Raw genomic sequence first — 22,299 nt, 5'->3', positions numbered from 1 at the left:
AGTGTTCTTTATTTATCTTAACTGGCACCACAGTTTAAGACTTAATGGGACACATATTTTCATTTCAAGGACCTTTTCCAACAACATAGGTTAGTTATATGTTTATACATACAAACTGAGATGATGATATGTCTCATTTTTACACTGCATTTGTTAAAGAAAGTTTAGTTTTGACAAAAACCTGTTCCTCCCACAAAGTTGTTCATAGAAGTCAAACGATGCAATTCAAAAAGCATGACACTGAAATTCAAAACAAAAACAGGAAATTCTGGAAATATTCAACAGGTAATGGATGCATGTGCGGACTGAGGCAGTTCATGCTTTGGGCCTGTGAACTTTCATTGGAACTCAAGAGTTGGGTGTAATAGGCTTTCAGCAAAAAGTGGTTGGAACATGGGTAAAAGGAAGGATGGTAATTGAGTGAAAGGCAGGAGAGAGTGAATGACAGAAGAGTTGGTCTTGGAGAAAGTGAGCACTGCAGATGCTGGAGATCAGAGTCAAGAGTGGGATGCTGGAAGAGCACAACAAGTCAGGCAGCATCCAAGGATCAGGAGAATCGATGTTTCGGGCAGAAGCCCATCATCAGGTCTCGCAGACCCAAAGGAAATAGTGTTGGAGTAAGAACATAAATAATAGATGTGTCTAGAAAGGGTGTGCTGCTGGCTGAAAGTGCAAAAATTAATTAAAATGAATAGAGACAAGGAAACAAATGCTGAACCTGTTGAATGTTTCCAGCATTTTCTGTTTTAATTAAATAGCATTAATCTGTTTTCTTAGCTGACCAGATTGGATGTGTATGACACCAACCTGAGATACAGTTGCAAATATTATACACATGCTATGTCATTTTGCACTCTCAAACTGGCAAAATAATATGTAGGAAAATTATATTGAACTTTGAAACTATTTTTAACCTTCATTAAACATACGAATCAGGGTGGCACAATGGCTTAGTGGTTAGTACTGCTGCCTCAGAGCGCCTGGGACCTGGGTTTGAATCCAGCTTTGTTTGACTGTCTGTGTGGAGTTTGCACATTCTCCCCATGTATGCTGGGTTTCCTCTAGGTGCTCTGGTTTCCGCCCACCATCAAAAGATGCACAGGTTAGATGAATTGGCCATGCTAAATTACCCATAGTGTTCAGGGATGCGTAGGTCAGGTGCATTAGTCAGGGGAAATGTAGAGCAATTGGGTAGGAGTAATGGGTTTGGGTGGGATACTCTTCAGAGGGTCAGTGTGGACTTGTTGGGCCAAATGGCTGTTTCCACACTGTAGGGATTCTAAAATAATCTACCAGGATAATCAACCAAAAGATAAAGCAGACTTTAGCAGCGTTATCCATACTGTCTGCAATCTGACGTGGTATTGAGTAATACACAGTGTGATCACAGAAGTACCATTTCCTGATAGGTGCTTACCCCCAATTTATGTCATTTTGAGATGGACAATAACCATGAAGAGGACTGATTTTTACTACTTACCTGGAAAGCCTGCCAGCAGGGCCATAGCCTACTGTACTTCATCAGCCATGGAATCCAGGGTGACATTGCCGGTGACACATAGTTAAGAAACGTGAGACTGGGGGGAGTTGAAACCAGCAGGCAGACCATTGTCAACAAGTGGAATGGGGATGCAGTGTAGTTGTAGTAGTATCAGTACAGGGTAGGGGGTGGCAATCATTGCAGCTGAGTGCCTCTCCAGGAGCCTGAAAGTACGCATCATGGAGCGAACCCACCCACAACTCACTAGGAGACTGCCAGGGTAACCAAGCTAATTCTCCATGATGTGTTAGACCCTCCCAACATGGACAAAATGCCTGCAGGGATACTAAAGTCAATGGCTGACCACTGAACGTCCAATATTTTCCCCAATTATGTTGCCAGGCGTGACACCCTTCAGCAATGGGATTTTTAAAAATCAGTCCCAAATAATCAAAGTTAAAAATCACACAACACCAGGTTATAGTCCAACAGGTTTATTTGGAAGCACTAGCTTTCGGAGCACTGCTCCTTCATTAGGTGGTTATGGGGTACTCTGGTGTTGTGTGATTTTTTAACTTTGTACACCCCAGTCCAACACCGGCACTTTCAAATCATTCCAAATAATTAAGAAATCTATGCTCTTTTAAATCCATTCTCTAGTCTCAGTATTTGTGAAAAAAATGAATATGTTGCAATTATTTATTTAAGATTCACGTCTTACCAAATGATTCTGCATTTGACAGTGTTAAAGCACGACTTATTGCAGACAGGAAGTAGTTCCATCTCAACTGGAAATTTGCAGCTAGTTGTGTGAACTCTTCTCCCCTGAAGTTGCTGGGCTGAAAAAATCAAATGTTTGTGTCTTTGTTATGCACATTCTTGATGAAGAGATACTTTTCATTTTAAAATTAAATTTGATGATGATATGCATGGAGAAAGCAATTCTACATGTACTGCATCCTCTGCGCGTTAGAAATAACATGGAAGGTCCATCAGTGTGTGCTGCTTGATAAGATTTCCTTATGTTGTTTGGTGAATGTTTTCCAAACATCTTAACAGTGGAATTCAAGTTTAAACTTTGTGCAGTCTTTAAGAGCTAAAGTTATTTTGTAACAAAGATTTTTGGCGGGAATATTACCTGTTTTAAAAAGCACATAGTGACAGAGGTGGCTGGAACAGGGCCAAGAAATCACAGGCGATGGCATGTGGGCCGATCCCCTTCACCGTCATCATTATTTGGAGAAATGCATTTGTGTGCCATATACTTGGACTTGCAATAGTCATGAAATTTCTGTTGTTGTTGTTGTTGTTTTAATCTCATGCAGTAGCCATTAAACTTATCACATGAAACATGGCATTAGGGCTGTGCAGCTGAATTTTGGAACTTTAAGATATCCAGTTACTGCAAGAAAGAATTCAAATAGCAGTCTGTAACTTTGAACTACTAGGTGAGTCAGAATGTCTGTGAGTTCTCCAGTCCTTTGTACAAAACACAATGTGAGACACAACTGAAATTTCTTCTAGTTTCCATGACAAGATTATGAGCTAACTACAGAATTAAACAAACCCTGAATGAATAATGGTAGCAACGCTATTATCAGTGGTAGGGAAAGGGTCCCACAAGCTGTATAGCATCTTAGATCATACCAAGGAGCAGGAAAGACAAAATGGAGAAATCTTGAAGGCTTTGAAGACACATTTTTGTTTCTCTACTAATGTTACATATGACTGGTGTGTGTTGAACATCAGAGCTCTGGGGCAAGGGAGAATATTGATCAGTATGAGACAGCACTGAAATATATAGCTAAATTCCAGCCTTGGGCAACTGTCTGTGTGGAGTTTGCACATTCTCCCCGTGTCTGCGTGGGTTTCCTCCAAGTGCTCCGGTTTCCTCCCACAGTCCAACGATGTGTAGGTCAGGTGAATTGGCCATGCTAAATTGCCCATAGTGTTATGTACGTTAATCAGAGGGAAATGGGACTGGGTGGGTTACTCTTCGGCGGGTTGGTGTGGACTTGTTGGGCCGAAGGGCCTGTTTACACACTGTAGAGAATCTAATCTAATCTAAACTAATCCTGTGAAATAGGACAACGGAAAGTTGATCTGATCAGAAATAGTATTCCTTCAGGAGTAAAAGATCCAATTGTGAGAGCATACCTCCTAAGACAGTAGTACTGAAGTTCTGAGGTTGTCTATCATCAGCTGCAAAGTATTAACGGAAGAATGCACGAAGCTTTGCATTATGCTGAGATACAGTCCAGGACTAACCAGAACAACAAGTTGGAAAAAAGAAAAATATATTTGCATGAAGGTCAGCAGAATGATAAAGATCAGCATAAGTAGTAAAACCAAATATAAATACAATATTGTGAAGGACACCACATCAAATAAAAGGAAGTATAACCAGCTGCAAGAAAATGAATTACTTTGCACACAGATGTTCGTCTGGAAAGAAACAAAGAAAGGCCATAAAATGGCGGCTGGAGTGATGTTAGACAATTTTTCTAACGAATCACTGTACACCATATCAGATCTAAAGGTATTAAATGGTTTGTGGCTATTAGATGACAACAGAAGGAGAATACCAAGAGAATCTGAAGTGACAGATAGACATCAGTATTCCATGCAACATTGTGATCTTTGCAGACTGTACAGAGTGGCTCAAGACAGTGACCAGAAAATTAAACGCTTGTAGGTAAAATTAATATTTTATGATGATCAATATCTGTTCCAAGAGAGCAAATAAAGCTGAGAGCCCAATCCAAGAATTAAGAACAACAGTTCAAAACAATAAACCAAAATCCACTCATCTCAACTGAATTAATTGTTAGGTTTAGACTGCTTACCCTAACAAAGAGATTTGCAGTGTGTATGGAGGTGTGGTGGAAGCGGCCATCTTGAATGATGATCATCATTCATCAGATGATCCTGAAGCTGAACTAGAGAAAGGAGTTTCCTGAATTCAAGTACATAGGTTGTTTACTAACAGCAAGGGGACTCCACCCAGATCCTGACATGGTGGAGAGCAAAGGTGTAGCAAACAACAAATATGAAAGCAACTCAACAATTTGATAGATCTATAAACTAGCTAAGAATATTCTTGTCTAATTTGTCAAATGAGTGTAAACCTTTAGACAAGCTCATTGCTATGGAATACCAGTGTTATTATAGCAGAGAACCAGAAGCATTTTTCACCAGAATCAAACAACTGGTGACAACAATGCCAATGCTGCAGTACAGTGATGTCAATTATGAAGTCACTTTGCAGTGTGGTGCCACCTCGGCAGGATTTGGAGCAACCCTTATACAACAAAGAAAACCAGTTGTTAACATAAAATGAATGTCATACGAAACAGATTGAGAAAGGATGTCTGACTACTGCCTTTTCTTGTGAGCATTTTAATCAATACCTGTTTTATTGAGGTAAAATTATAGTGGAATCTGACCAAAAACCAGTCCAAAGCATCATTTTCAAATGGCTTCCATATGCTCCAAAACTACTGGCTTACGATGTTACATCATTTACAGAGATGTCGTTTGGAAGTGACTTACAAGCAAGAGAAGCTGATGTGAATTGCTAACATACTGTCAAGAACAGAATACCTGATGAAGAAAATTGACAAAGCTATATAGAGTGTGAAATTTTTCAGATCTCAACAAGAAGCAATAGCTTGACATGCTTTAAAAGCCATCAACCCAGCCGAGACATTGAATCTGAAAGATAAGTGTCTTGCTCAAGTCAACCTTAAAGGGTCTGATATTTTAACCATGAGAGAGAAACACAGATGATTAATGCTTCTGTAGCTTAAATCTGCATCTGCAGCTCAACTGTCAGACTCAAAATGTGGAGTTTAAAATCTACTCCATTGTCTGAATGTATTGTTAGGGTTAGACCTTGTTTATATTGTTTTTAAATAGAGATTAAAAGTATAGATTTGAGAGGAAAGTGTCATTTAAAAAAGTCAAAGAAAAATACAAGTGTTTAGATATGCAGCACTGAATATTTGGATGAAATTGTATGAGCATACAACTTAAAAATATTTATTAACAGCACTAGCCATAATTCACAATATATTAAGCTTGATAATCTGTGGATGACTAAGTGATCAGATTTAAAGGACACAATAAATTTGAACCTTCAACATGCACTGTAACATAAGCATTGTAATTACAGTATTATTTTCAGTAAATATCTTACCTGAAATACAAAGAGATGCACAAGGGTTGACACACACTGAAAGTAAGCTCTAATATCTGCTGCTGTATCTAGCAAAGCTAGTAAACTATCAAAACCTGCAATAAAAATAAATCATACTAGGGCATTAATATCTACATTCTGTTTTCGGTTGTTCTGCAATTATTATCTCCATATCGCAAGTTGGTAACCATAATAAAGGCAATGTTTTAAACATTCTTCAATTACTGGCAGACAGAATAAAAATATCCATTTTACAAAATATATAAAGATGTTACATCCATTCAACATTTTTCATACTTTGTAGAGATTATGTTAAATCACATCCAACTATTGCTCCCTTGTTTCTTTGAACAATTTGGAGAAGACTCTCACACTTATAGAGTTGTACAGGCATAGTGATGTACAGCATAGAAACAGACCCTTTGGTCCAAATTGTCCATGTCGACCAGATTTCCTGAATAAATCTAGTCCCATTTGCCAAAATTTGACTCATATCTCTCTCAACCCTTCCTTTTCATATACCCATCCAGATGCCTTTTACATGTTATAAATATACCAGCCTCCATCACTTCCTCTGGCAGCTCATTCGATACATGGACCACCCTCTGTGTGAAGAAGATCCCCCTTAGATCCCTTTTAAATCTTTCTCCTCTCACCTTAAACCTATGCCCTCTAATTTTGGACTCCTCTACCCCAGGGAAAAGACTGTCCATTTACCCTGTCCATGCCCCTCATGATTTTATAAACCTCTATAAGGTCACTGCTCAGCCTCCGATGCTCCAGGGAAAATAGCTCCAGTCTATTAAGCCTCTCCCTACAGTTTAACCCCTTCAGTCCTGGCAACATCTATGTAAATCTTTTCTGAACCCGTTCAAGTTTCATGACATTCTTCCTATAGCAGGGAGACCAGAACTACACATGTCTACCAAATGTGGCCTAACCAATAACCTGTACAGCCACAACATGATCTCCCAACCTCTATACTCAATGCATGACCAATACAGGCAAGTATTCTTACTATTCCTCACTATTCTATCTATCTGCAACTCCACTTTTAAGGAACTATGAACCTGCACTCTAAGGTCTTTTTGTTCAGCAACACTCCCAGGACCTTACCATTAAGTGTCTTATTCCTGCCCTGATTTGTCTTTCCAAAATGCAGCACTTCACATTTATCTAAATAACACTTTATCTGTCACTCCTCTGCCCTTTTGCCCATCTGATCACAAATCTCTCTAATATTCTTAGTTACACTCATAAAAGTATTAATTCCATTGAACTAATCTCATTTAATGTTTACCCAATCAATTTTAGGTATTTTCTAATCATGTCTTTGGAGCAGGCAAGACTTGAATCCAGGCCTTCTGGCTTGGAGAGACATTACCACTATGCAACAAGAGCCCTCCTAATCAATTTTATGCTGACTATAATTAATGAGATCTACATTGTAGCTGAAGGAATGTCGGAGCTAGTTTATGAATGTCGGAGTTAGTTTATGAATGATGTTTGAGAACTTACTAGAAACTCCAAAGTCTAAAACTAACTTTTATGAGTCATTTAAATTGTTTGGTGAAAATATAATGCACATAACCAATATTTATAAAGTAATATTACATCCTTACATCCATAAAATTTGATAGAGCTGCCCTGGTAGGTAGTTGCACATCCTGTACGATGCTAAATGATTCTGATCAGAAAGATTCTAGTTTCAGTTCTCATTTTGTACTGAGTTAACAATGCAACTATGGATAAAAAACTAGTATTATATCAGAATTTTAAAAATGTAAAAAAAAAAGAAAAGATAAAGAAGTGCTATGAACTGTAATGTGACAAATGTAAAAAACTTAAATGTCAGATTATTGGAGATGATGATATTCTTAATTACAGCTAAATAAGAAAGATGGTTTGTAGACAAAAAGTACCTTTTCTGCTCATTTTGTCTAAACTGGCTCATGTCACCTTTAGTTCTTTCACTAATCACTTTAATCAGAGTCCTCCAAGAACAGTTTGTCCTTATTAATTAGAGATAATGCCTTATGACTGAAGGGATAAAAGGGTAGGGGGAGAAAATGGGAACAGGATTCAGAGTTAAATGATATCCCGTGATCATATTGAATGGCAAAACAATTTCAAAGGACTGAATGGCCTATTCCTGCTCCTATTTTCTGTTTCTCTATCATCTACTCTCTACCCCTCATCATTTTGCACTCAGGACTCTGAATACTCATGTTCTGTAGCATTGCTACAATGCAGATGACATTCACCCTTATCAGGAATGGCAAATCCCATTATACCCCTGGTTCATCTGATTGCATTGAATAATTATTTCGAAAATAGCATCAGTAAAACTTATTGCTAGTCACTGTTGCAACAACTACCAGCCAGACTGAAGTGCAGGGGCTGGTAGGACAGCTATGTTACAGAGAGGGTAGAGGTGGCCCTCTCTCCCATCCTCTCACCCTCCAAATGCAAACAGTGGGTTGTTCCTGGCCCACTGCAGACTAAAGTCCACCAATGCCTTGTGACAGTTGGAACCATCCATGATGTAAACACAAACAACCCTCACACCCCAACAAAAAACATCTCTCTGCCACAAATTGGAGCCTGGGAATGTATAAAATACAATTAGCCTTGTAGTGTTTGGGTCTGTACCAAGGGGTAGTGTGCTAAGGAGAATAGTCCTAGCTTCATCAATCTACCCTTGTAATTCAAGTTTACCATCTCCAGAACCATCCTTATAGTTTTTTTTTCCCCCTACATTCTCTCCAATGCTGAATGCTTCAAGAATATTAAGGAGTACCTTGTAAATGCATAAAGTGCATGGATTTAGAACTCCTTAGGGTCTCAGGCCTCATGGCATTGGGAATTAAAATTAGTGGAAGAGAATTGACAGGAGCAATATAAAGCAAGGCCCAGAATAGTGAGGTTTCCCTCTAGAGGAGAAGCAACAAGTCTTTCGTCCAGAGCCTGGGGCAGATTAAAATTGACTGCCCCACACAAGATATATGATGTGACAAGTACACTGGACTAATGTTTGTGACTTCCACTCAGCACCTTGGACTCTAGGTTCATACTGATGTTGTACAATAGGGGCCCACCTGCGTAACCAAGCACAAATTCTGACATGAATGCCTTTGAAAAATACCAGGCTGATTTGCAGCAATAAAGCTGTCTGAGTAATTTAACACCATTTCAGCTCCTGAGCAACTTGGCAGCATTGCTTTTATTTCTCAAACTCTAAGATACGGCCCTAACTGAATTGATGCCAAATGAAAATATCTAAATTAAGTGATCCTGCCTTGACCCTGAATACTTTAGCATTGTCAGAGATGAGAAGAGAGTGGGATCTACCTGATCTGGCAGACATAGAAGACTCCATGGCATTATTTATAAAAAAATCAGGGGAGTTATCCCTAATTTCCTGGTCAATACATATCCCTCAATTAACATCACATAAATGATTATGTTGTCATTATCAATTGCTGTTTGCAAGTTTACAGATTGCAAGTTGACTATGCTTACTGCATTACAACTTTAGCTGCACTTCAGAAGTGTTTAATTGGCTAGAAAGCAATTTGAGATGTCCGGTGTTAAGACAACTACTTTATAAGTGTAAGCCTTTCCACTTTTTCAGGCTCTCCTGCAGTTGACAAAATTCTCTAGGAATGGGAAGGTTTCGAATTGCTGAGCTGCTTTATTACATATCAAGTTGGGCATTCAGAGTCATGCTTCTGAATCGTGATAGATTGAGAAAAGGGAAGATGCAACAAGACATTAGTGTCCTTGAATACCAGTCGCTGAAAGTAAGCATTCAGGTGCAGCAGGTAGTGAAGAAGGCAAATGGGGAGAGGATTCAGGTACAGGAGCAGGAAGGTCTTACTACAATTGTGCAGGACCTTAGTGAGAGTACAGCTGGAGTATTGTGTGCAGTTTTGGTCTCCTTATCTGAGGAAGGAAGTTCTGGCTATGGAGGTAGTGCGTCGAAGGTATACCAGATTGATTGAGATGGCAGAACGAGCATAGAGAGAGACAACCCCACCCGAGGCCAAGCACTTCAACTCCCCCTCCCACTCCCTAAGGTCATGCAGGTCCTTGGCCTCCTCCATCGCCACTCCCCAATCACCTGACGCCTGGAGGAAGAATGCCTCATCTTCCACCTCGGGACCCTCCAACCCCATGGCATCAATGTGGATTTCACCAGTTTCCTCAATTCCCCTCCCCCCCATCTTATCCCAGACCTAACCTTCTAACTCTGCATCACCCTCATGACCTGTCCTACCTGTCCATCTTCCTTCCCATCTATCCACTCCACCCTCCCCTCTGACCTATCACCATTACCCCCACCTCCATCTACCTATCACATTCTCAGGTACCTTCCCCCCAGCCCCATCCCCCTCCCATTTATCTCACCCCCTCAGCTCACAGCATCAATCCTGAAGAAGGGCCTTTGCTCAAAAGGTAAATTCTCTTGCTCCTCGGATGCTGCCTGATCTGCTGTGCTTTTCCAGCACCTCGCTCGTGACCCTAATCTCCAGCATCTTCTGTCCTCACGTTCGCCTAAGGATACAGGGTAGGTCATTTAGATAAGACCATAAGGTCATACAGAATAGGAGCAGGAGTAGGATGTTCGACCCCTCAAGCCTGTTCCACCATTCAATACTGGCTGATCTGACATTCCTCAGGTCCATTTTCCTGCCTTTTCCCCATAACTGTTCATTCCCCTAATGATCAAGAATCTACCTCAGTCTTAAGTATACACAAGGACTCTGAGCCCACAGCTCTCTGTGGCAAGGAGTCACAATCCTCTGACAGAAGAAATTCCAATTTATCTCAATCTTAAATTGCTTCTCCTTTATTTTGAGACTATGTCCTCTGCTTTGAGACTCCCATGAGGGGGAACATCCTCTCAGGATTTACCCTGTCAAGCCCCTTCAGAATCCTATAAATTTCATTGAAACCACCTAAACTACAGTGAGTCCAATCCCAATCTGTTAAGCCTTTGCTCATAAGACAATCCCCGCAACCAGGGATCATCCCAGTGAATAATCCCTGATCTGCCTACAATGAAATGATATCTTTCCTTAAATAAGGGGACCAAAATTGTTACAGTACCCCAGATATGATCTCACCAGGATTTTGTACAGTTACAGTTAGACTGCACCTGAATGCTAACTTTGTGTTTCATATACAAGTACCACTAAGTGCCTTTGTGTTACAGCTTTCTGCAGTTTTTCTCCATTTAAAAACTACTCTGTTCTTATTCTCCCCCTTGCAAAATCAACGACTTCACATTTTCCCACATTATAGTCCACTTGCCCACTTAATTAACATAGAACATAGAACATAGAAAAATACAGCGCAGTACAGGCCCTTCGGACCTCGATGTTGCACCGACCGAAGCCTACCTAATCTACACTAGCCCAATAACCTCTATATGCTTGTCCAATGCCCGCTTGAATGACCATAAAGAGGGAGAGTCCACCACTGATACTGGCAGGGCATTCCATGAACTCACAACCTGCTGAGTAAAGAATCTACCCCTAACATCTGTCCTATACCAACCTCCCCTTAATTTAAAGCTGTGTCCCCTAGTAACAGCTGACTCCATATGCTGAAAAAAGTTCTCACTGTCAACCCTATCTAAACCCCTAATCATCTTGTACACCTCTATCAAATCTCCCCTAAACCTTCTTTTCTCCAATGAGAACAGCCCCAAGTGCCTCAGCCTTTCCTCATACGATCTTCCTACCATGCCAGGCAACATCCTGGTAAACCTCCTCTGCACCCATTCCAGTGCCTCCACATCTTTCATATAGTATGGCGACCAAACCTGTACACAATACCCCAGATAAGGCCGCACCAGAGTCTTATACAACTGCAACATGACCTCAGGACTCCGGAACTCAATTCCTCTACCAATAAAGCCCAGTACGCCATATGCCTTCTTCACAGCACTATTTACCTGGGTGGCAACTTTCAGAGATCTGTGTACATGGACACCAAGATCCCTCTGCTCATCCACACTACCAAGTAGCCTACCATTAGCCCAGTAATCCATCTTCTTGTTACTCCTACCAAAGTGAATGACTTCACACTTAGCTACATTGAACTCCATTTGCCACCTTTCTGCCCAGCTCTGCAACTTATCTATATCCCGCTGTAACCTGCCACATCCTTCATTGTTGTCCACCACTCCACCGACTTTCGTATCATCTGCAAACTTGCTCACCCAGCCTTCAAGCCCCTCCTCCAGATCATTTATAAAAATGACAAACAGCAATGGTCCCAAAACAGATCCTTGTGGAACACCGCTAGTAACTGCACTCCAAGATGAACCTTTACCATCAACTACTACCCTCTGTCTCCTTCCAACCAGCCAATTCCTAATCCAAACCTCTAATGCACCCTCAATGCCATACCTCCGTAATTTTTGCAGTAGCCTACCATGGGGTACCTTATCGAATGCCTTGCTAAAATCCATATACACCACATCTACTGCTTTACCCTCGTCCACTTCCTTAGTCACCTTCTCAAAGAACTCAATAAGGTTTGTGAGGCACAACCTGCCCTTCACAAAACCATGCTGACTATCCTTGATCACATTATTCCTATCCAGATGTTCATAAATCCTATCCCTTACAATTGTCTCGAAGACTTTGCCCACAACAGAAGTGAGACTCACTGGCCTATAGTTACTAGGGCTGTCCCTACTCCCCTTCTTGAACAAGGGGACCACATTCGCTATCCTCCAGTCTTCTGGCACTATTCCTGTAGACAACGACGACATAAAAATCAAGGCCAATGGCTCCGCTATCTCCTCCCTAGCTTCCCAGAGGATCCTAGGATAAATGCCATCAGGCCCAGGGGACTTATCTATTTTCACCCTTTCCAGTATTCCCCAGACCTCTTCCCTACATACCTCAAAGCTATCCGTTCTAATCCCTTGTGACTCAATATTCACATCAGCAACAACGTCCTGTTCCTGAGTGAATACTGACGAAAAGTTTTGATTTAGTGTCTCTCCAATCTCCTCTGCCTCCACGCACAACTTCCCACTACTATCCTTCTGGACCGATACCTACCCTAGTCATCCTTTTATTCCTGACATACCTATAGAAACCTATCAATATCTCTCCATAAATTATTTGTACCTGTTTGCAACTTGTCCTTCTACCTATTTTTGTATCCTCTGCATATGTGGCTTCCTTCCTCCAAGTCATTAATATGTATTGTAAACAATTACAGCCCCAACATCGATCCCTGTGGAACTCCCCTGATGGCAGATTGCCAATCTGAAAAAAATCCCTTTTGTCCCCACTTCCTGTTTCCGGCTCAGTACCCAGTTTTATATCCACACCAATATTCTACCTCCAACATCATCGGGTCTTATCTTATGACGTAACCTTTTATGAGATACCTTGTTGAACACCTTCTAGAAGTCTAAATAAACACATTGACTGGTTCTGCTGTGGTTGAGACTTCCTCTAAAAAGACCAGTAAATTTGTGGACATGATTTGCCTTTCATGAAGCCATGTTGATTCTGGTAGATTAGATTATAATTTTTTAAAATGTTCTGTTAATAGTTCTACAATAATTGATTCCAACATTTTTCCAACAGTAGACATTAAACTAATTAGCCTACCACTTTTGCCTCTCTTTTTGAATAAGGTGTCACATTGACAGTTTTCAAATCCTCCAGTACTTTTCCAGAATCCATGGACTTTTGGAAAATTACAACCTATGCATGCCCTATCTCTGTAGTTTCTCTCTTTGGATGTAAGCCACTAGGGTCAGGGGTCCTATCTGCCTGTAGCCCCATTAGTTTATTTAATACTACTTCTCTAATGATGGTGATGATGATGATGAGGCAGGTTCGATCTTTGGTATTAGTGGAAAGTATCTGTTTAGCTTCTCTGCTATTTCTTTGTTCCTGATAACTATTTCCCCAGGCTAATTTTCTAAGGGTCCTATGTTTATTTTGACCCCTCTTCCTTTAAATATTTAAATAAGCTCTTGTTCTCAGTTTTTATATTGTTAAATTTGTTCACCCACAGAGTAGTGAGCTTGTGGATTTTCTGTCACAAAAAGCAGTTGAAACCCAAACATTGAGTGTTTTCACAAATGAGTTAGGTATAGGGCTAAAGGGATCAAAGGGTATGAGGGGAATACAGAAACAGGGTATTGATTTGGAAGACCAACCATGATCATGTTGATGGTGGAACAGGCTTGAAAGGCTAAATGGCCTAATTCCAGCTCCTATTTTCTGTTTCTCTGATCAAATTCACTTATTTAATTTGGCAAAATGTATTTAATGGAACAGATCAAATACAGAGCATGACACAATACTATACACTAATGATTTTGTAAGAGGTATTCAAATTGTTCCAGCTAGATTTCTGACTTCTGAACCTGCCTCATCATCATCATCACCATTGGTGGTCCCTCGCAGACAGGGATAACTCCAACTCTCAGGGTGAGTCCATAGGTGTCTGTCCAGACTGATGCAGCTTCCACAGGCTCCAGTACACTTGAGGCAGAAGGTGGTTGTGGGAAAGTGTGGGTGGGGCATTGGTGTGGCAGCAGGCTCCTTACGCTATTTTCCCCTGGCTTCTGCTTTTTCCCAATGGCAACTCTTGAATTACTAGATGTCTTCCCGGATGCTGCTCCTCCACTTTGGCCAGTCTTGGGCGAGTGATTCCCAGGTATCTGTGGGAATGCCACACTCTACCAGTGAGGCTTTGAGGGTATCACTGAAACACTTCCTCTGTCCACCTGGAGCTCACCTGTTGTTTCGAAACTGGGAGTAGAGCACCTGCTTGGGGAGTCTTATGTTGGTCATGTCGATGACATACCCAGCCCATCACAGCCAATCAAGGGTGGCCAGTGCTCGATCCTGAGGATGTTGGCCTGATGAAGGACAAGGATGTTGGTGGATCTTTCTTCCCAACAGTTTCACAGGATCTTGCACAGGCAGTGTTGTTGAAATTGCTTTAGTGCCTTGAAGTGTCTGCTGTCGACTGTCCGTGCCTCACAGCCATACTGGAGGGTGGGAATCACTACAACTCTGTAGATCATGAGTTTGGTGTTGGGTCTGATCTTGTGGCCAAAGACTGTACTAGCTCACTTTCAAGATGGTAGAGAAAACCTGGCCTATAACCATCTGAGCACACAACTGCCTGCCTGACCTCCCTTCCTTGCCTGCACCCTCTCAACTGACCTTTGCTCATATTCTGCTCGGCCTCTCCCACACACAGCTCCCAGGACCAAGGCCTGAGTATTGCTCCTCCCATCTCCTGGCTGCTGCCGAACAGGGTCTTTGGGCACTCAGAAAGGGCCCTAGTGTTGGCTGCACAGATCGGCCGTCGAAGCTCCTATTGCTTTTGCGGCTGCACTGACACTCCCCTACCCCAGTGTTTATATAACCCCTAGTAATTTTATAACAACCCTTCCAGCCTTGTGTTTATATAATCCCCAGTAATTTTATAACAGCCCCTCCAGCCCAGTGTTCATATAATCCCCAGTAATTTTATAACAACCCCTTAAACCCAGTGATTATATAATCCCCAGTAATTTTATAACAGCCCCTCCAGTCCAGTGTTGATATAATCCCCTGTAATTTTATAACAACCCCTCCAGCCTAATGTTTATATAATACCAGTAATTTTATAACAACAACTCCAGCCCAATGTTTAAATACCCCCGGTAAATTTATAACAACCCCTCCAGTCCAGTGATTGTATAATCTCCAGTAATCTTATAACAACAACTCCAGCCCAGTGTTTATATACCCACAGTAATTTTACAACAACCCCTCCAGCACAGTGATTATGGAATCCCCAGTAATTTTATAACAAACGCCCCAGCTCAGTGTTTTTATAGCTCCCAATAATTTTATAACACCCTCCCATGCCATGTTTATATAAATGCCTAGTAATTTTATAATAAACCTCTCAACCCAGTGTTCTTATCTCCCCCCAAGCTCAGTAATTTTGAACCTGCCTCAGCAAAAGCACTCTCAACCTTTAACAGAAGCTAACAATGCACATGGGTGTTGACCAGACCAACTGTTAACCAAACACCTATCTTGTACTTTATATGAGCTTAATATCATTCAACAGGATTCCATCTATGGTAAGAAAGGTTTGTTTGAGAAGTTTGAGATGAGCTAATGCCCCCCTTATTATTTCTGGTCAATCTGGGTAATATTATCCATGTCTGGTTCTAACACCTTTTTGCAATTGCCTGCAATTTATGACCTTCTTTATTAAACTTGTGCAAATTCACTGTGCGTTTTAGAACATGTCAACTAAAAATACACTTTTATTTTCCATGGAAAGCCAATAAAATAGTGAAATGTGATAAATGTGTTACAAAATTTGATCCAAGCCAATTTATTGGATGCAAGCCCATTTAAAATAACACTGAAGGGAATTTTAACTTATTAATTTTAAAATAAAGATGGAATTCATCAATTCTATTTATTTTCTTAAAAATCGTCAACATAGACTTAATTCTTCTCTATTTATGGAATTTATTATCATACAGTCATTTATATTCACAATAATGATCTTACGTATATAACTACAATGATCTACGTGAAATTTCACTTGTACATTTTATAACTGCCTTTCTGTTATAAGCAAATTTATATAAATTATATATTGAAACCTCTTTGAGGAGTCAAGCAAAAACAATGGACAGTACTTACATTTCCATTCAAAACTGCAGCCTATTTCTTGCAGTGAACACTTGAATGTTTTTGTGGATTTACTGGGGATATTCAACAGCCCCTGACTAATAATAGAACGGAGGTCAGTTCTTAAGGTGCTGACCATTCTATGATTATTCAAAACTATGTGCATGCTCTAAAATAGAAAACAAAACATGAATATGTTTCAAATGAAAACAAAGAGAATCACTATACATTATGTGTGTAGTTTCATTTGCTGTTGTACTTTTGATCAATAATATTGCTTTCTTCAAAGTTTTAGGTGAAGATTAAGTCAACAAGGTATGCACAATCAGCCAGCTTGGTATTTGAAAGGAATTCTTCTTGAAGATCTTGTCCAAAATTGGGTGGGATGGAAATAGAGAATGTCTTGAAAGATAAGCATTAAGGCTGGCTGACTGAAATGTTCATTGGCTGACTGAAATTTCACTCTCCCTGTTAGGATTGCCAGTTCACATTCTGTCCACTGTTCCAACATGTGACTTGCTCATTGCCTATAATTTTTGGTAGATTCACATACTCCCACTTCCCAAAATCACAGTGCAGGTGGTAGTAGATCCTACAAAGCAGCAGGGAATACTCTGAGCAGAAGACTGTTGTAGTAATCTAGCCAAAAAGTGTGGTGCTGGAAAAGCACAGCCAGTCAGGCAACATCCGAGGAGCAGGAGAGTCAACGTTTTGAGCATAAGCTCTTCATGAGTTGTAGTAATCTCCCTGATGGTTCAGACTTATTTGATAAGGCCTTGGTGACAGGTCTTGTTTCGACTTTTAAGGAATTTCTTCTCTTTTGAGTCTCTCATTGGTGTATGTTGTAATACATTGGCATAGAACAAGGAATGGCTAGCTCCAAGGAAACAGTGAATTTGGATAAGTTGATCATTTTGGGTTGGCAAGCTGTAGCCAGTGAACTGCCACAGGCAACAATGCTGGGGCTTCAGTCCTATTTTTAATCTGTACAACATAATTTTTTTATTCATTTGTGGGATGTGGCCATCGTTGCCTGGCCAGCATTTATTGCCCATCCCTATCTGCGCGTGAGAAAGTGGTGTTGAGCTGCCTTTTTGAACTGTTGCAATCTACGTGCTATAGGTTGACCCACAATTCCATTAGGGAGGGAATTCCAGAATTTTAACCTGATAACAGTGAAGGAACAGTGCTATATTTCCAAGTCTGGATGGTGAATAGCTTGAAGTAGAACTTGCAGGTGGTGGTACTAGATATCATCTCTCTAATTGACTTGGATGAAAGTCATATATGAACGAAGATGAATATATGGTTGCTAAATTTTTTTACATATCAATAATAGGTAGGAAAGTAAATTGTGAGGATGGCATATGCGTTTACAAAGGGACTTAGGTTAAATAAGTGGGCAATAAATTCGTACATGATGTATAATGTGGGAAAATATGAACTGGTCTACTTTGGGCAGGAAGAAGAGAAAGCAGTAAATTATTCAAGTGGAAACATATTGCATAATTCAGTGGTATAGGAAATATGAGTATCCTGCTACATGAATCACAAAAATGTAATATGTAGGCATAGCAAGTAATTAGGAAGTCAAATCAAATATTTTCATTTGTTGCAAAGGGAGTGGATTATAAAAGGAAGGAAATTTTCTACAATTGTATATGGTGTTGGTGAGACCACATCTACAATATCAATTACAGATATGGCCTCCTCACATGAGGAAGGACATAATAACGTAACAAGCAGTTCAGAAAAGATTGTCTCAGTTGGGTCCTGAGATGGAGGAGTTATCTCATGAGGAAAGAGTGGACAAGTTGGGCCTGCATACTTTGATGTTAAGTAATGTGAGTGGTGATCTTATTGAAAAATGTGAGATCCTCAGGGGAATTGACAGAGTGGATATTGAATGAATGTTCCCTTCTGGGAAAGACTAGAACTAGGGTTTAAACGTAAGAGGTCTCCTATTTACAATTAAGATGTGAAAATTTATTTTCTGTCTTGATCTGGGGAATTATCTTACTCATAGAGAGCAGTGACAGCAAGACCATTGAAAGCCTTAAAGGCTGAGATAGGTAAATTGCTGATTGACAAGGGAGCCAAAGGATATAGGGAGTAGTTAGGAAAGTGGAGTTGAGGCCACAATCAGATCACCATGACCTTATTGAATAGTGGAGCAGCTTGAGGGACCAAATAGCTTACTCCTGTTCCTATTCTGTTTGTATGGATAGTCCTGCCAAAATAGCTCTCAAAACAGAAAAATCCATGACTCAGTGTCATCATGGTTTCACATAAAATTAATCACAGAGGATTTTGATCAGTTGTGAACTTAAACCTCAGTAACGATTTAGACTAAACTTACAGCAAAGTAAGATATATCATAGTTTGTGTTCTTAAAATCTGGAGCTTTACAATTGTCATATATTCAATCACCAGTAACTTCTGGAGACAAATACTGGTAGAAAGTAAAAGTAAATATTCCATACTGGGGAGACTTGCAGGAGCAATAGGGTTGCCATTGAAGGGGATTTCAATTTTCCTAACATAGACTGGCACTGCCAGAGCATTCAGTTAGAATCCCTACAATGTGGAAACAGGCTCTTTGGCCCAACAAGTTTACACCAACCCTCTGAAGAATCACCCACCCAGACCTATTCCCCTACATTTACCCCTGACTAATGCACCTAACCGACACAAACATGAACACCATGGGCAATTCATCTAACCTATGCACGTAAGGAGAATGAGAGGAAACCCACGCAGATACAGGGAGAATGTGCAAACTCCACACATACAGTCACCCGAGGCTGGAATCGAACCTGGGTCCCTGGTGCTGTGAGGCAGCAGTGCTAACCACTGAGCCAACGTGCCACCCAAAGGACTTAGATGGGGTGGAAATTGTTAAGTGCATTCAGAAAAGTTTCTCAAGCAGTGTACAGAGGGTGTTACTCGGGAAGGGGCAAAACTCGACCTACTCTTGGGAAATAGGGCAGGACAGGTGACGTAGGTGACAGTGGAGGGAGCACTTTGGGACCGGTGACCATAGATCTATTAATTTTAACATAGTTATAGAAAGGGACAAAACTGGTCCACAGGTTCACGGTCTAAATTGGGTGAAGGCTAATTTTGATGGAATTAGACAGGTGTGTGCAGGGGTTGATTGGACGAGTTTGATGGCAAAGGGACCTCTGGCAAGTGGGAGGCCTTTAAAAGTGAGATAACTAGAATTCAAGGTCCATATGTTCCTGTGAGGGTGAAAGGCAAGGTTGACAGGAATAGGGAGCCCTGGATGACAAGAGATATTGAGGCTGTGACTAGAAAAAAGGAGGCATGGCGTAGGCACAGGCAGCTGGGATCAAGGGAATCCCTGAAGGTATATAGGGTATACAGGACTTTACTGAAGAAGGAGATCAGGAGGGTAAAAAGGGGGGACAAGATATCCTTGGCTGAGGAGATTAGGATGAATCCAAAGAGGTTCTTTAAATATATGAAAGGAAAAAAGAAAAACCAAAGAGAGAATAGGACACCTCAAGGACCAAAGTGGACATGTATGTGTAGAACTGCAGGAGATGGGCGAGGTCCTCAATGAAAATTTCTCCTGTGTTTACCATAGAGAAAGACATGAAGACTTGGGGAAGTTAGTGGTCATATCTCGGGGACAGCCCATATCACAGTAGAGGAGGTATTGGATGTGTTAGAATGTATGAAGGTGGAGAAATTTCCTGGGACTGACCAGATATAAGAGGCTAGAGAAGAAATTGCGGGGGCCTATGCTGATATTTTAACATCATTGTTAGTAACGGATGAGGTCCCGGAAGACTGGACAGTTGTGAATGTTGTGCCCTTATTGAAGAAGGGCTGTAAAGAAAAGTCTAGGAACTATAGACCATTAAGCCTAGCATCTGTGGTAGGTAAGTTACTTGAGAAGATTCTAAGAAATAAGATATACATGCAATTGGAAGGACAGAGTCTGATTAGGAATAGTCTTAGGAATGGCTTTGTGCATGGGAGACCATGCCTCACAAATTTGTTAGAATTCTTTGATGAAGTGACCAGGAATGTTGACGAGGGCAGGGCGGTTGACATGGTCTATATGGATTTCAGTAAGGCCTTTGATAAGTTTTGATTTGGTAGGCTGCTCTGGAAGGTTAGATCGCATGGAATCCAGGGTGACATGACAAATTGAAATCACAGTTGGTTTGAAGGTAGGAAGCAGAGGGCAATAGTGGAAGGATGCTTGTTGGACTGGAGGCCTGTGACTAGTGAAATGCTTCAGGGGTTGGCACTGGGCCCATTACTGTTTTTTTTATCTGTATCAATGATTTGTATGAGAATATACAAGGCATGATTAGTAAGTTTGCAGATGACACTAAAATAGGAGATATTGTGGACAGTGAGGAAGGTGATCAGAAAGTGCAGCAGGAACTTGATCAGCTGGGGAATTGGGTCGAGAAATGGCAAATGGAATCTAATACAGATATGGTGTTTTATGGTGAATAGTAGGGCCTTAAGTAGTATAGTAGAACAGAGAGATCTGGGAGTTCAGGTGCATGGTTCTCTGAAAATGGAATCACAGTTAGACAGGGCAGTGAAGAAGGCTTTTGGCACACTGGCCTTCATCATTCAGGGCACTGAGTATAGAAATTGGGAAGTTGTGTTGCAGTTATACCAGGTGTTGGTGAGGCTGCACTTGGAGTATTGTGTTCAGTTTTAGTCACGTTGCGACAGGAAGGATGTTATTAAACTGGAAAGAGTGCAGAAAGAATATTACAAGGATATTGCCAGGACTCAGGGTTTGAGTTATTGAGAGAGGTTGGACAAACTAGGACTTTTTTCTTTAGAGCATAGGAGACTGAGGGGAGATCTTATAGAAGTGTATAAAATCATGAGAGGCATGGATAGCGTGAATGCAATCAGTCTTTTTCCCAAAATTGGACAATTAAGGACTAGAGGGCATCAGTTTAAGGTTAGAGGGCAAAGAATAAAAAGGAACCCGAGGGGCAACTTTTTTTTATACAGAGGGTGGTATGCATGTGGAATGAGCTGCCAGTGGAACAATAACAACACTTAAAATACATAGATAGGAAAGATTTAGAAGGATATGGGCCAAGTGCAGGGAAATGGGTTTAGCATTGATGGACATTTTGGTCGGTTTGGACGGTTTGGGCCAAAGGGCCTGGCTCTGTGCTGGAGGACTCTATGACTCTATTGATAAATACATTCAAATTAAACATACTGGAGCTTAGTTGATATTTTCTGACAATAGGCACAGGAATCATGATGCATGATTAACACATACGGTTGATTGCAATGCAGGCAGTATGTCAATTCTGAATGACTTCTCTATCCAGACACTGTTCTAACAATGCTGTTGGTTGGCTGGAAGTGCAAAGTGTGTGACGACCACCACTTAAGATTAACCTGCATTGCTTAAAGAGGAGTTATATTCTGGCTGGAACAGAACAGATACTGGCACTTGTAGGCAACAAGAATCTAGTCTGAGAATGAGTAAGGACTAGCAAAACAGGTATAGTGGGCTTCAGTGTTTAAAAAACTTACACTGAAGTGAAGAAGACTCAAGATGGCTCCTATCTGGAAAGGAAGCACACAGTCCAAAGTTGGTGCAGATAACCATGGAGTCAATGTCAGGAATCAAGCTGTGAAAACATTGAGATAGTACTGCAGGAGTTTAAAAACCTCTGATGGTCATCATGTTGAGACGTAGAATCATTGAGATGTACGGCACGGAAACAGATCCTTCGTTCCAACTTGTCCATGCCGACCAGATATCCTAAATTAGTCTAGTACCTTTTGCCAGCACATGGTCCATATCCCTCTAAAACCTTGCTATTCGTATACCAATCCAGATGCCTTTTAAATGTTGTAATTGTACCAGCCTCCACCAATTCCTCTGACAGTTCATCCCC

The 22,299-nt window shown here is 40.8% G+C and overlaps 1 protein-coding gene across 1 annotated transcript in view; it reads right to left on the bottom strand.

Moving 5' to 3' along the window:
* LOC140481695 (DNA-binding protein RFX8-like) overlaps window positions 1-22,299 on the bottom strand; it is a 66,015-nt gene that overhangs the window by 11,480 nt on the left and 32,236 nt on the right. The window contains exons 6-8 of the mRNA XM_072578270.1: window positions 16,388-16,544; window positions 5,679-5,773; window positions 2,202-2,319 (exon numbers count right to left, since the gene is read on the bottom strand). Of these exons, the coding sequence (XP_072434371.1) occupies window positions 2,202-2,319; window positions 5,679-5,773; window positions 16,388-16,544 (370 nt within the window). The remainder of the gene's footprint in view (window positions 1-2,201; window positions 2,320-5,678; window positions 5,774-16,387; window positions 16,545-22,299) is intronic.

Source organism: Chiloscyllium punctatum, chromosome 9 (genome assembly GCF_047496795.1).
Source record: "Chiloscyllium punctatum isolate Juve2018m chromosome 9, sChiPun1.3, whole genome shotgun sequence".
Taxonomy (NCBI): Eukaryota; Metazoa; Chordata; class Chondrichthyes; order Orectolobiformes; family Hemiscylliidae; genus Chiloscyllium; species Chiloscyllium punctatum.
The sequence above is the reverse complement of the archived record's forward strand: the minus strand, read 5'-3'. Positions and strand labels throughout refer to the sequence as shown.